This window comes from Zonotrichia albicollis, chromosome 16 (genome assembly GCF_047830755.1).
Source record: "Zonotrichia albicollis isolate bZonAlb1 chromosome 16, bZonAlb1.hap1, whole genome shotgun sequence".
NCBI classification, from domain to species: Eukaryota; Metazoa; Chordata; class Aves; order Passeriformes; family Passerellidae; genus Zonotrichia; species Zonotrichia albicollis.
The window spans coordinates 7843134-7857760 of record NC_133834.1 but is presented as its reverse complement, the minus strand read 5'-3'; the positions used below and the strand labels follow the sequence as shown (position 1 = coordinate 7857760).

General features: G+C 42.0%; 3 protein-coding genes across 5 annotated transcripts in view; 2 read left to right on the top strand and 1 right to left on the bottom strand.

The window, feature by feature from the left end:
• The window catches only part of VPS35L (VPS35 endosomal protein sorting factor like), a 42057-nt gene extending 40993 nt beyond the window's left edge, over positions 1-1064 (top strand). Inside the window, exon 31 of the mRNA XM_074552790.1 lies at positions 333-1064. Coding sequence (XP_074408891.1) covers positions 333-431 — 99 coding nt within the window. The 3' untranslated portion in view covers positions 432-1064. The remainder of the gene's footprint in view (positions 1-332) is intronic.
• Positions 1065-1994: 930 nt separating this feature from the next.
• KNOP1 (lysine rich nucleolar protein 1) lies at positions 1995-10863 on the bottom strand. 2 transcript variants are annotated; one of them, XM_074552795.1, is made up of 5 exons: positions 10709-10863; positions 8400-9762; positions 5465-5533; positions 4933-5046; positions 1995-2630 (listed from the first exon to the last, which is right to left on the bottom strand). In XM_074552795.1, the coding sequence occupies exons 1-5, from the start codon at positions 10846-10848 to the stop codon at positions 2319-2321; spliced, it is 1998 nt and encodes a 665-aa protein (XP_074408896.1). In that variant the 5' UTR covers positions 10849-10863; the 3' UTR covers positions 1995-2318. The 2 variants fall into 2 exon arrangements, with proteins under 2 accessions (XP_074408896.1, XP_005487756.2); XM_005487699.4 differs by having other exon boundaries at positions 4933-5010.
• Positions 10794-14627, top strand: part of IQCK (IQ motif containing K) — a 34778-nt gene continuing 30944 nt past the window's right edge. For both annotated transcript variants that reach the window (XM_026793858.2, XM_026793857.2), the window contains exons 1-4: positions 10794-10871; positions 12152-12225; positions 12850-12964; positions 14276-14373. In XM_026793858.2, the coding sequence (XP_026649659.2) occupies positions 10847-10871; positions 12152-12225; positions 12850-12964; positions 14276-14373 (312 nt within the window). In that variant the 5' untranslated portion in view covers positions 10794-10846. The remainder of the gene's footprint in view (positions 10872-12151; positions 12226-12849; positions 12965-14275; positions 14374-14627) is intronic.

Genomic DNA, 14627 nt, shown 5'->3' with positions numbered 1-14627 from the left:
CTCAACAAGTTATTTTTCTAAATGCTTCTTAATTAACAAACAACATGTCATTTCAAGTGGTATATTTCTAGAATTTTAATAGTATGACAAGCATTAAGGAACCTGGAAGTGTTGATTGTTGTTAACTACTAGAAAACTAGCTTTAAGAGAAATACTGCATTTTTATTTTGTGGAGGAACTGCCTTGTAAAAGTTTGTAAAGTGGCATTTGAAAGCCTTTCAGAAACATATACATGATAAAGAGCATGATGTAAAAACACCTTCACAAAGAGGAACTGATGGCTATGAAATGAGACACTGAAAATCTCCAAATACCTTTTTTTTCAAATCTAGGTGAAAACCCTGGAATACATCAAGAGGAAGAGCAAACAACCTGAAATGAGTCATTTCACAGACCTGGCCCTCCGGCTTCCTCTGCAGTCCAGGACCTGATGGTGCCTTTTCCAGGGAGCCACCTGCACAAGGGAGCAGGGAAGCAAGGCCACGAATCACTGACCCATCAGTGTATTGTTGCTTTCCTTAGTGAGACACATTTACTTGGGCACAGCAAAGGTAAAACTGTTCTGAGTGCAATAATTTAACCTGAGTTTCTGTATCCAGTTTTACCATAGCATTCTTATTTTAAATGCTGATTTACATGCAGTAAAGTTATCTTGAACCTCTATGGTTGCAAAAGCCTTTGGAGATCTTATCTGTTGTAATTTTAACGAAAAAGGAAGATCATCTGTAGGAATGAGGTCACAGCCTCAAAACTTCATTCCTCTTGCAGAATAGTCATTCTCTGCAGAAAGCAGCATTTCAATATAACACACTAAGTTTTCTCTCTGCTTTGGGATGCTGCCAGCATTTGCCTTGCTGGTTCCAGTAGCAGAGAACAATGGCTGAGGTGTTACTGCTCTAATTTCTACAATACATTAACACAGACATGTTTATGTTTTCATTTTAGTCCACTGGTGTTTTGTAAAATGGAAGGAATCTTTAAGTGTTGCAAAGGAAAATGGAAATTATGCAAAGTTCTCTATATTTGCAAAGTACCTATCACTGAATAAAACAATTTGCAGTTCATCTGTGTGTTCTGGAGGAGTTTTTGTATACAAATCTATCACCTTACCCTTCTGGAATTTAGTTACACATACTGTTATTATTTCTAATAAAATTTCACTCTCACCCCTTCTGCCCCAGGGTAAGGAACCATGTTGAGATCTAATATCTATTTCTACTTTTGCTTAGTGAGGTTTTTTTTTCTCCTTGCCAGGCAAGTAGCTGAGGGCTTGAATTCAGCGTTTCAAACCAGAAGAGAAAACACAACCTCAACTACCTGAATTTTAGTAAAACAGGAGCCAAAACCTAGAAGGGCTGGTGGAAACTGGTGCTGAACACTGAGAGCAGTAGTGCAAATCAGCCTCATGTTGAGGTAGGAGAGGTTTAAATCCACTTTAAAGGAGAAGGTTTTCTCCAAGAAGTTTAGACCCTGCAGGAAGAGCCTCTCCCTCTTCCCAGATACAGGAATGGATTCATGGCAACCCCTTAAGATGGAGTCTCAGCATAATTTTCACTTCCTCTCAAGAGTTGCCCAAAATGCATCAGAACCCAGTGCTCCTAAGTGTGTTTTCTGCTGCAGGCAGATCTTTCAGCTAGAACAGTCCATTGCAGAAAACTATTGTGGAAAAGTGAAACTGTCGTAAAGAAATGGAGTAGTTCTATTGGTGCTACTCTCCAAAATGCTTATACTTCCATTTTTAGGTAACAGCTGCTGATGGAAAATCCAACTGCCAGAGCATAGTTCCAATACTGAGGATGTTCAGTGCTATCTGTGGTTTTAAGGAAGATGTTAGATTTTTAAGAATTACTTTCTGAGTTAAAAGTTTGCCCTCATCAAATTTGAGGGCACACCACTAATGTGTCTTCAAAGTAAAGCACCATCATTTTCTACCACTGAGTGTAAAAAAGGTTAAGATTTTACAGAACAATAAAATCCTTTGGAATCACTTATGATATAGATAAAAGTAAGTTTATTAAATCAGCATTTAAAAAAAATACGGAATTTCTGCATTTAACAAAAAAAAAACGGAACTGCAGGCATGGCACACATCTTCAGTCTTTGAGGGAGGCTGTCTCTTGCCTTGCACAACATAATAAAGGTTTCAAAAACTTACTGTTTGGATGAAGTGAGGACTCAGCTCCACTGGTATATGTAGCTCAAAACTTGAACTTCGAGGACTTAATGAATGAAATTTCTTCAGCATTTCAATATTTTATTTCAAGTTAAAAAATGTAGAAGGCAAAAAGAAATTTTCCTCTCTTTATTACTTCTGAGTTTCAATCTTCAAATTTTATAGATCTAGATGCATATTTGTCTATGTATCCTTTTTTGTTGGCATTAGGCTGAAATCCAAGACCAACTCCTCTGTGTTGCTTGAAGTCCATTGCTTTATCAAACTCCATCTTCAGAGCCTGCTGTAACTTCTCCTCCCCTTCCTGGTTCAGAGCCATGTTTGGTTTGTTTGCAATTGCTGAAGGACTTTGGATAGGCACAGAACCTTTTTTAAAACCACCCAACAGTCTAAAAAACTTATTTTGTTCCTCAGAACTTTTAAAAGTAGCTGTACTCCACTGTCCAAGCTTCATTTCCTGTGAGGCAAAACAAAGTTAACACTAAAATTAAGAAATACCAAGAGCAAGGAAGACAATTTCTGGCTGTGTACATGAGAACAGAAGCCTGACAGGGGCACAGAGCTGGGAGCTGTTGTTCCATGGGCAGAACCTCTCCAGGGATGTGGTACCAGACTGACCTGACTCTGCCTGAGTGCACCTTCATCAGCATTTCAGCCATTTCACCTGGAGCCAGGGGTTAATGCCCTTGGAGAAGCTCCTTTCCCTCTGTCCTTGGCTTTCTGCTCTCTCTTTACCCAGCTCCAAGAGCCAGACAGCATCTCTCATTCTAGGAAAACTGTCAGACTTAATCCTCTTTCACTGTCACTTTGTAGGGTTATCTTTCATCCTCCCACTGCCTCGTTAGGGAGCTGCTGTTTTCAGCAGTGTTTGTTAGTTGTGGACACTGTTCAATCTGGTTTATAAACTTTAAGTAATATTTGCATTCTCATCCCACTAATTACAGTTAATATTGCAAGGGTGCACAACCAGAGGGCCTCCCCCATCCAACATGACTCAGTCTAGTTCTCTTACAGCCTCCCCTCCCTTGCAGTTTGCTGGGTTCTTTGTATTTACTGTATTTGCATTTAAGTGCCCTCTCTGAACTACTTCACCCCTTCAGGATTTTTCTTCTGGCTGCAGATTCTGGCCCCTTTCTGAGGAGGCAATATCCAACTAAAATGAGATTTCAGCTGTTTGTGGAAAACCCCAGATACACCATAGGATTTACAGAGTTCACGAACTTCTGGCTTACCTAAGAACAGACTTCATTATTCAAGGGTGTATGTGACTCCTGAGCTACAGCTATGCAATCACTTATAAATATTTTTGGCAGGATTTACTCTAATTTTTTTCTTTAAAACTGGGCATGATACTAAACAGCAGAATGTCTAATTATTAATTAAACAGACTGAGCTGCCTACATCAAAGGAAAAAAAGTGAATTCAGTGGTATGTTTATGTCAGCCTGAAATCCTTCCAACAGAACAGTTGCAGCTTGCATGGAAGAGTCATTGTCCAGCAGACAGCCAACATGACACACAGCATGCAGGAAAGCTGCAGCAGGGGTTTAAGGTAAAAAAAAGCAAGGCCTGGAGTATCATTCACTATCACAGGCCAGAACACCTGGAATGAAAGAAAGCTGCCCAAAATACTTCAGCCTTTTGACCTTGCAAGCTGCTGCACAAGCCCAGTCTGTGACAGATACATGCACACACCCAGACACACACACGACACAGATAAATAAATGTAAGTCCTCCCTTTGCAATGGGAGACATCTGCACTGATGCAAATATAATTATGGCTTGTCAAAACTCTGGTTTTAAGTGAGCTGCTGGCAGGCACTGCACAGCTTCTGCTGAAGCATTTCCAGCTCACTTTGTGCAGCTGATGAATTGGTTTTCACAGCTTCTATTCTTCTGCATACTACTAAACAGAAACAGATCAGTGCCAAAGAGCTGAGATCTCCTGCCAAGGATGTCATTTTTCTCAATGACTCCAGAGACTATTAGACAGTTGTAGTTCCAGAGCAATGAGACTCCCTCTCACTATGTCAGATCTACAGGAGCTGTTGCTGGCATTTGTTTGAGGCATATTCCAGCTTTCTAGGCATTCTGGCAGTCCTGCAAAACAACAGAAGATTTACTCTGAATGACTAGCAAAGCTTTCTCTCCACCTCAATCTTCTTAGCCCTGCTAAACACTGCAGAAAGCTTCAACAACCTTTCTGTGAATGTGTCAGGAGCCAGGCTGAGTGGATGCAAAAGCAAAGAATCAGGAATCACCTTCCAAAGAGGTAGAGGAAGATGCAGAAGGCATGAGAGGACTGACTGAACATCACACACCTGTGTTAACAGCTGCCACCCCTTTACCTTTCCATGTTTGTCCCTGCTGCTGAATGTGTGCAAAGTCTTGCAGGTAAGAAAGCAGAAACACTTCAGTGACTGCTGCATCCACATCCCAAAAATTACTTGTATTTCACAGTAAGCAGAAAATGCTTCTGTAGCAATATCTGATGGCTCATTCTCCAGAGGAACCAGAGAAAATGTTGTTTTTGAGGAGTGATGATGGGAATTAGAGCAGTGTGCAGTGGCAAGGAGCTCAGTGCTCAGCTCTCAGACTCTGGGCACTGAACCAAGCTGTTCTACAGCATGACCTGAAATCTGCAGTAGAAGGAACACTGCTGCACATGAGCCACATACAAAAAGAGCACAGTGGTTTTTACAGGAACCTGCCCTGGAACACAGCATTTCCATCAGGTTGGGGACTAAACTCATACATCACCTGTGCCACTTTGGAACGGAGGGCCTTGGTTTTGCCAGATTCTCTGTCAATTTCTTCTTGCAGGGCCTGCCGCCTCACCTGGTGTGCAGAAAATGACACATGCAGCATCAGACTCTGAGTCCAGGGTGTTAAGGACAAATCACAATGCAACAGTAAGAGAAAAACAGAATCATTAGTTATCTTCAGAATTTTGCAAGAAAAATTAAAAGGTGCATGGGATCCTTTCACACACTCAACATGAGAACTGTAATTTTTTAGTGTCTGTTAAATGAGTGTTTTGCTGTATCAAGTACGTCTAATTTTCTACCTGTCTGCATTGATGAGAGGCAAAGAAATGTGTCTTTAACTTAGTAAAGTTAATTAGTTCTGACATTGACTGTACATTTTGGACTTAACCCACATGTAAAGCACATTTTAAGCAGAGCTTTATTTAGGGAAATCTAGGCAAACAAAGCAGTTTTTTGTAACAATTCTTATGCATATGTTAAATGCTGATTTGCTTTAGATCTTACCCAGTTAGGACAAAGCATACCTTGTCTATGTTAATTTCATCACAGTTTCCTTTCTTTTCCTTCACAATAATTACACCATCTAGATGTTCCTGTAAAACAGGAAAAAGCTTGTATGATTATTTTTATCCATTCTGATTAATTAGAATTTACACAGCCCTTACCACAAAAGTAGTTAAAAAAGTAAGCAATCAGTAGTACTGTTCAGGGGCAAGAAGAAATACTCAGCTCTAAGATGAAAATGCCAATTAAATCTGTGTATTCCTATGCAAAGATCTCACAGAGATTTTTTTTCTTTTAATCAAGATAAATGATTTTTGGATTTACACATGAATAGGGACCTGCCAACAACACTGATGCCACAGCTGAGAGCAAGGAACAGGGAGCTGATGGGAGAGACACAGCAGCTCCAGAAGGAATGGATGGGCTGGAAGGCAGGAGGTGAATCTGGCAGAGCCACACACAACCAGATCCTGATCACAGCTCCACAAAGTGCAGCCCCTCTGCAGCTTTGCTCCCAGTGAGTGGCACCCCTAAACCACTGTCCCCAGCCTTTCTCTCCCAAATTTGTAATCAGGAGAAGCTTTTGGGGTATCCAGTACAACAGGGTGAGTAGTAAGTCCAGGATAGTGGTAAATGAGAGCCATAAGCTTTACACCAGCCTGGAAAAAGTGGCCAAAGGGAAGATCTATTGATACAGCTAACATAATAAACCAAGCATGAAACAGCCAGGGAAACGACAAGGAAAAGATTTGTAACATACTTCTGTCAGCAAAACCTGCTGTTACTTTTTTGAGGCTCTAGTTCTATTAAAAGCTATCAATGATTTACCTCATTTTCCAAAGCTACCTTTTATACACACACACAAGTACATGCACTATTAACAATGGGAGAACACTGTCTGCAGGAAGGAGAGCTCGTGCTCTTGGAAGAAAAGAAGAAACCAAAACCAACCCCCAGTTTCCTTCTAGATGGCCTGGTACTGTCTTTTCAGATCTATTAAAACAAGCAGGTAAACTGTCCTGACAGGACTCTGCAAACAACTGCAGCAGATTTTGTTCTTTTTAGCTGCAAGGAGGGACACCCCCATCCCTGCTCATTCCCAGCACGGTGCTGACCTGCTGAGTGGAAAAAACTATCCCATGGAGAGGTGCCAAGCTGCCTCCAACTCATGGAAAAGGAGCACACTCACATGTGGTGGGGGTCTGCTGTCTGCTGGCACACAAATCAAAGCAGTGAACTGAGTGCTCATCCTCCACTGCCCCAGCTGACTGCAATGGCATCCACCAGAAAAACACCAAGCACTGATATTAACTGGGTATCACTCACATTGTCCTTAAAACCTGCTCTCTGACTTGCAGGGCAAGCCCAACAGAGGATTTTTAAGGCATGCAGAGCCTTGTGTGATATGCTGTAGATTAAAACATTTCAGACTGTGGCACATTTAAATGCAAGACCACACAATCAGCCACATTATTATTATTAGTGCAGTGTCTTTTAGCCTGGCAGGAACTAGAACTTGCTAGAGCTGATTAACCCAGACCTCTCAATATTCAGATTTTCTTTTGAGTAGTTTCTTATTATTAAAGGAGCTGCCTATGGGAAAGAGGAACAAAACATGCATCACACTACTCCCTTCTCCACAGTTTGCAAGGTATTTGCTGTGGTTTTCATATTAACTGGTCATGAAAGTTTGCATGTCATTGCAAGGCTTATCTTGCCCTTACACAATGTAAGCAGCTGCAAAATCCAAATAATGTCCAACAATCTCAAAAAGGCAATGCCAATTTAATTAGAAAATATATCCAGCAATAAAACCACCCTGTCCTTTTGAAAGGTCAAAAGGAGAAATCCAACTTGAAAGCCCCAAACATCTGCTCACCTCATGACTGATAAGCACACACACTCCCCTCACAAAGCCCTGTGAAAAAAGCTGTATCTGGGTCTCCACATGAATCTAAATTTAATTATTAGCACTAGACACCAGGCAGCTGCCAGGTTTCCACAGAACTTGAGGGAACTGCATCTGAGTGCATGACAAAGCACAGCACACCATGAAGGGAGCTTGAGAAGCAGCCCACACTATGGTTTGCTCTACCCTTAAAAAAAATCTTCAAAAATACCTTCAAAAATCTTCAAAAAATACCTTCAAAAATACCTTGCAAAAACCTTCAATGATACCTTCTTAACTAGTGCTTGACATTTAAATAAACCAAGCATTCAAAATTCTTGATAGAGAGCAACTGGAGTGCAGGTTTCCATTACCTACATGAATAGAAACAACCTCCTAGTAACCTGCAATGTGCCATTGTCAAAGTCAAGTTTAAGCAGGTACAAATACAGATAGATACCTATTGATTTCTGAGCATCTCACAGCTTAATTCCCAATGATAACAGAAGTTGGGCATGCAGGTACTAACTTTTGGCACCCTTAGCTTTAAAATATAACTTTGATCAGATAAAGAAAAAATCCATGCTGAATGTGCCACGCTGTGAGCTGTGCCATGCTGAATGTGACACACTGTGAGCTGTGCCATGCTGCATGTGCCATCCTATGAGCTGTGCCATGCTGAATATACCATCCTGAGTGTTGTGCCATGCTGAATGTGCCACGCTGTGAGCTGTGCCATGCTGCATGTGCCACCCTGTGAGCTGTGCCATGCTGAATGTGACACTCTGTGAGCTGTGCCGTGCTGCATGTGCCACCCTGAGAGCTGTGCCGTGCTGAACGTGCCACGCTGTGAGCTGTGCCATGCTGAATGTGCCACCCTGTGAGCTGTGCCATGCTGAATGTGACATCCTGTGCCATGCTGACACAGACCAGCTGGTCCTGCCTCCCCCCACCCAGGGGGACCCTCAGTGACCTCAGTGTCACCAAGAGCAGAGCAGGGAACTGCCCCAAAGGCTTTCAGTTCCTCTGCAGGAGGGAGCAAAGCTGCCCTCCTCTCCACAACTCACCACTGACTCATTCCATGGGGGTTCTGTCTTGATCTTTTTCACATCTGCTTTTGAACCTGGCTCCTCAGCTGAGTCCTCTGGTGGTACTTTTTCCCTTCCTTTCCTTTTTCTGTCCCACAGCACAGGATTGCTATTGCATAATGCCCCATCCACAGTGTCCCCTGTAACACACCCAGCTCGCTCCATTTCACTCTCTGTGCTCTTAATGTTTTCTAGTAGTGCTTTTTGGCTTTTAGAAGCACTGTCACTGTTTGAAGAAACTTCTGAGTATGTTGTTTCCTTTTCCTTTTTCTTAATCTTCTTCTTTTTCTTCTTACTGACTTCGTTATTATATTTGAAATTCTTCCTGTGTTTCCTTCCAGACAGCTCTTCTTCCTCAAGCTCAACTCCTTGCTGTGCTGGCAGATGCTTATCAGGAATGCTGTGACTGCAGCCTTGCTTATCTTCACAGGCTGAAGAAGAAATAGTTTTTTTTTTCTTCTTCTTCCTCTCTTTGATACACCCAAAGTTCTTAATTTTGTCCTCTTCCTCTCTGCTTGTCCATGTAAATTCCCAGGAATTATGTTTCTTCCTTTTTCTAGAGTCACTTAATGCACTGGGGCTACCAGGACCTTGATGCATGCAGTCCTCATTAGCTGCCAGTGGTAAAAAGCAGTCAGACTTATCTTTCTTTTTTTTTTTCTTCTTTCTTACATAACTTTCCCCACCATTCTGGGCATTACCTGAGTCATAGTCCTCACCCATAAAAACTGTTTTTTGTGAAGTGTATTTGTGGGTGTTTTTACAGACTTTTGTAGATTGCCTTTGTTCACTGTCCTGGATGTCCTCTAATGAAAAACTGTATTTCTTCTTTTTTTTCTTTGTTACCTCACCATCCAATTCCAAATCCAAAGCAGTACTCTTCCTCTTTTTTTTAAATGATAATTTATTTTTCTTAGTACCATCTGTGCAATGATTTGAAAGCTCCACGTCACTACTCTCATTATCCTCCAAGGAGAAATGACAATGGACTTTTTTTTTCTTCTTTTTGAATATTTTAATTTGTTCCTCTGATTTCTCTTGAAGTTGTAAATCCAGATGACCTTTTCTATTCACAAAGCCTTCTAAATGATCTTCCCTGAGTAATTCAGAGCCAGCTTTCTTCTTCTTATTTTTCTTATGACTCTTTGGTTGCAATTTGTGTAAGCACTCATCTTTTAAATTTTCCTTTTTCCTGCTCTTCTTCTTTTTCTTGAGACGGCCAATGTCCTGAGTTTTAATGACAGTTTTAACATCTTCCTCAATTTCAATGACAGTCTTCACCTTTTTCTTCTTCTGCACAGGCTCCTCATGAATGTCTTTTCTCTTTTTCTTTATTATCATTCTAAAAAAAAGAATATGAAGACGTTAATGAACTAAAAAAGGATATGAAAATGTTAGTGAACTGCTTCAAAGAGACAATGCAAGTCCTAATCTACTTGGTCATCCTTTATTCTGAAACCATTCCTGATCCCCCATTGTCCCTGACACTCTAATTTCAGTCTGCTTTCCATGATGGGGAACCAGAACATACTGACATACAGAAAACACTGCTTATGGGGCGATTCTTTTATGATGTTGCTTAGTGTACCTTGCCTTAGTTTGTAAGGTTGTATTTGTTTCACAGCAGCAGAGTATAACATTGTCTCAGTACCCATGCTCCAAATGTCCTTTCTAAACAGCAAAACATATCCATGTGTATATACACAAATACAATTAGTGTATATATACACAAATACAATTAGTTTTCCAGATCCCTGTGACTTTTCACATAACAGTGAACTTCACACCGCTTTACTGCCCACTCAGCATTACAAGGCCCTTCCAAAGCACCAGAATTATTACCTTAAATTTCCTTCTATCTGTGATTTCCTATTCTTGCTCTCCGTTTTTCTCAGGACACCTATGCCAACGAATTGATTACAACACAGCACCCTTTAGCACCCACTCAGTGCGAAACTCAATTACTCCCGTTCGGTTTGCAGTAACACCATGAGGCACGCTGTCAAACCGCGGACAGAGCCCTGAGCCCAGCACAGCCCCCCTCGCCGTGTGTCCGGGCCCATCGCGGCCACCGCGGGGAGGGGAGGGGGTGTCAGCCCGAGTCCCGCCCCGGGCCCGGCCCGGCCCGGCTCGGCCCGGCCCGCACGGGATGCTGTGGCGGCGGGGCTGAGCCGTGCCGTGAGGGGCCAATCCCTGTGCCGGTCCCTGTGCCGGGCCATGCCGTGCCCGTCCTTATGCCGTGCCAGTCCCTGCCGTGCCATGCCGTGCCATGCCATGCCGTTCCGTACCGGGCCGTGCGGCGCTCACCTCCCGCGCCACGTGCAGGGCCCGCCGCCGCTCCGGAAGCGATCGCGCCGTGCCCGCCCCGCCCGGCCCCGCGCGGGCGCTGCCGGAGCCGTTGCCGTGGTGACGATCGGGACGCGGCCATGGCGGAGGGCGGGCACGGCGCAGGTGGGAGCCCCGGTCCCGGCTCCGCTCCGAGGCCCCCGGCCCCGCCCTGCCCGTGTCCGGCCTGCCCTGGCCTGGGGCCGCCCGCTCCTCTCGCCGGGCGCGGGGCTGTGCCCGCCCCACAGAGCGCCCACAGCCGCCCTGATGCACACCGGCACCAGGGCCACGAGCGATTCTGCTCATGGGCCTTATGTTGTTTTTATTGCCATAACTTCCCCACAGACACCCTTGGTGTGTGTTTGTGCTGCAGCCCGGCTGCTGCGAGCCCGTGGCACGGCCTCTGCCCTGCCCTTGTGCGGTGTGGGTGATCCTGTACCCACAGGAGTTGGGTATTGCCTCGGGAAAGCAGAGAGGTGAAGGTGTCAGGGCTGGTAAAACGTCATATTGATACAGAATATCTGTTTTCAGAGCACCATCCCAAAGCAAAGCCCCTGGGCTTCTCCCAAAGTCTGGGAACACTTGAGATTGGAAAGCTGGGGGAGCAGCGCTGCATTCTGCAGCTCCCCAATGCGGTTTTCTTCCCTCAGTACTTCATGATGCCCAAAGTAGGCGTTTTGCACTAAAATGGCCATTTTTTGGTTAGGCTAATTATTCCAAGCCAACACCTGCAGCACCCATGGGTTTGGTGGTGCCGTTAAACCCCGCTGTGATGGTGGAGCTGAACCTGCTGGGCCGGGCTCTCAGCGCTCTGCGCTGTGGCACCTGTGGGTGTTCCCAGATCAAGCTCCTTCTCTTGGTCCTTCATTTCTCTCAGCCTGAGTCACTCAGTATCTTTGAAGGTCATGTACAGCTTTTAGTTTATCAGAAGTTTTGTTTGTTTATTTTATTTTAATTAATTTAATTTAGTTTCATTTCATTTTGGAGGCAGTAATAGTTAACCATGTTTGTGGGATTTAATTGCTCATAGAGTAATTCACTATGAAAAGCAGATTGTCAACTAGAAAAGTATTGTCTGCTAGTAAAAACAATGGTTAATTCAGTGCATTCTACCTGTGTTTAAATATTTTGAATTATTATTTTGGTACCTTTTTCCCAATAAACGGTTTTTTTGTCAGTGAGAACCTTGCGCCTGACTTAAAGCTCAAGAGGATAATACAAGAGTGTCTAAAGTTGTTGTTTGTTTTAAAACATTAGATTTCATGTTAAACAAGTGTATATTACATACAAACTTTTGTTTTTTCAAACCTAAATAAGTACCTTTTACAATAATGTTGCTTTAGGAGGAAAAGAAATATATTTTTAGGGTCTCCTGGTAAATATTGCACTTTTTTTTAAACTTTTAGAGCATGAAGAGGAACAGCCTCAGTTTTCAGATGATCCTCAGTTAAAACAAGATCCTGAATCAAAAGAAGAATCAGTGAGTACAGTTCAAGTAAAAATCTTCATAGAGATGGAGTGAAAATATTTTAAACAATGAAATGTGAAAATTAGGTACCCACAGGGTAGACTCATTCATAAAATGAAGACAAAACTATTATTTTTCAAACAGTTTATTTGAACCAACAAATGTAATATTCCAAATAATTGCTTGGGTAATGCTAACAAGAAAAGTTTATTTTCTGTAAAAGGTGAATGTCAGGACTTCTGAACAATGTGAAAGAGATATTTAAGCTTATGAGTGGAAAATACTTATTCAGAAAATGTTACCAGTATTAATTTACAAATAATTACTATTTCTTACAATGGATAAAATATTTTAAAAATTGTAATAACTACCATATTCTGTAAAAGGGAGTCATGTACCTTCTGTTAGGTTTTGATGATTTTAGTGTGTTGGAAACTGCAGAAGTTTTTAAAGTGTAATAATATATTTTCAGGTATACAGATAGTGCATAAATAATACAATATTTGAATTAGAAATTCTAAATCCATATTTTTAAACTGACCTTCTAATTTTTTCTGATTAATTGATTAATTGGTTTGTGGGTTTTTTTGTCTAGTCTTTTGGGGTATTTAGACAGGATACATTTCTTTTGAGCAGGTGCCTTTGGAAGCAGAAATTCCTGTGGAACAACTTTTTTCTGCCCCTACACCCCAATATCTGCCACCTGTACTTGGGGAAACTCCCCCTGGAGACCCCCCTGATCCAAAAAAATGTAAGTAGCAGGATATTATCTTGAACCCTGCTGTGATTATTTCTCTTGTATATGGCAAGGATTTGGAATTTATTTAATTTAGAGTGTTAAGAGCACCAACACCTTTGTTGTGTGGAATTTGTATGGTTTGGCCTCTGGTCTGAAATCAGAGAACCAGCTTGGCCACTTGATCAATGGAAGAAATATCAAATTATGCATTACTAAGGTAGTTCTGTGCTCTTCTGAATAAGTGACTTTTTATTTAGGCACTTAAACCAGAAATGGCAGGCATTTCTTCCTCTGATTTAATAATGCAGAACTAGGATCAATAGACTAAGCAGACAATTGAATTTGAAAACTGCTGTCAAAATTCTGTCTTTTTCCATCTGATTACAGACAAGAATGGAAGCAGCTCTGAAGTTTTGTTCTTCCATTTTTATCAATTCCTATACTTTATAAGAAATTTCCCAAGCAGCAGTGTGTTCTTATTATGCATTTTAGCCCTTCATTTTGTCTTCCCTTCCATTAATTCTTGCTCATTAGGAATTCCTGGTGCTAGTCAGAAGCAGTGTTATCCTTGCCTTCTATATAAATAGTGTCCTCCCAATTATGAGCATTTTCTGGCAGTATATTAACTAATTAAAGGCATAAAGCTGAGAATAAATTCAGTGTTTCAGCTGTGTTGCCAGAAGAGAGCATTTGTATGATTTAATCTTTGCTGATCACACCAAAACCTGAATATTGCCTGAATGAGGAGAGGTGCCAGCCCAGACAGCCCTCTGAGAGGGGAAAGGTTGGGTACATGGAGTCATGTTAAAACCTCTGAAGGATCTGGCAATTATGACAAAGAAATCACAGCACCACTAAAATATAACCTTTGGTTTTTCCTCTGTCTAGAAATTCAGTTTTATGACTAACTCTGCTAATGCTGATTGTAAAGGGCATGAGATACCAAAGTGGTCTAACTGCAGCAGCACTGAGTTCAGCACAGGCTAATTTCTTCCTGTCAGGGTAAATTAATTCACAGAGCTTTTCACTTCTGTGACTGAACTGCTTCTGGTGTCTGAGTTTCTTCACTTAAAACTGAATCTGACATCTCTGAGGCACACTGAGTTTGGTGCACATTTAGTTTGAAATTTACCCAAGTTTGTGTTGTGTTTGTTGAGAAGTGAGGACAGACCAGTGGCTGTCTGTGGAGGGAATGAATCTGCTTTGTCCAAGCTGTGATGGTATTGACAAAATCACTGGTACTGACTTTAGGATATCTAATGGTGCTGGTTTTGTGAAATCCAAGTGCTTAGCTGTGAGTGAAGGCTCTCCTGTTTTGCTCAGGTTCTCCTCGAGAATTCTTGGAGTTTTACATCTTCCCAGTGCTCCTGCCAGGACTGGCTGCACTTCTGCATGAAGTAGAGAAGGAGAAGTGTTTGGAGGTTAGTTTGTATTTTTCATTTCAAATCACTGGCAGGAAGTTACAGCCTTTTATTTCACAAGCAGTATTTTTTTAATTTGGTCTTTTGCAAGAAAACCATCCATAATAATAGGATATAACATATCAGGGGTTTTTTTTGGATCTGGTTTTAAATGTTATTTTCTCCAGTAATTCAGTAATGAATTTGGTCATTATAGAAAACCCACTTATGTGAAGAGATGCCCTGCTCAGGAAAGCAAGCTGAGGTCAGGTGAT

What these genes read in the sequence shown, in the direction of transcription:
- KNOP1 (XM_074552795.1), bottom strand. Translation starts at nt 10,848, where the DNA reads ATGGCCGCGTCCCGATCGTCACCACGGCAACGGCTCCGGCAGCGCCCG. An exon ending in CCCCATGGAATGAGTCAGTG is followed by an intron (nt 5,534 to 8,399) that starts GTGAGTTGTGGA and finishes CCTGTTTTACAG; the next exon opens with GAACATCTAGATGGTGTAAT. An exon ending in TCCGTTCCAAAGTGGCACAG is followed by an intron (nt 2,631 to 4,932) that starts GTGATGTATGAG and finishes TTTGCCTCACAG; the next exon opens with GAAATGAAGCTTGGACAGTG.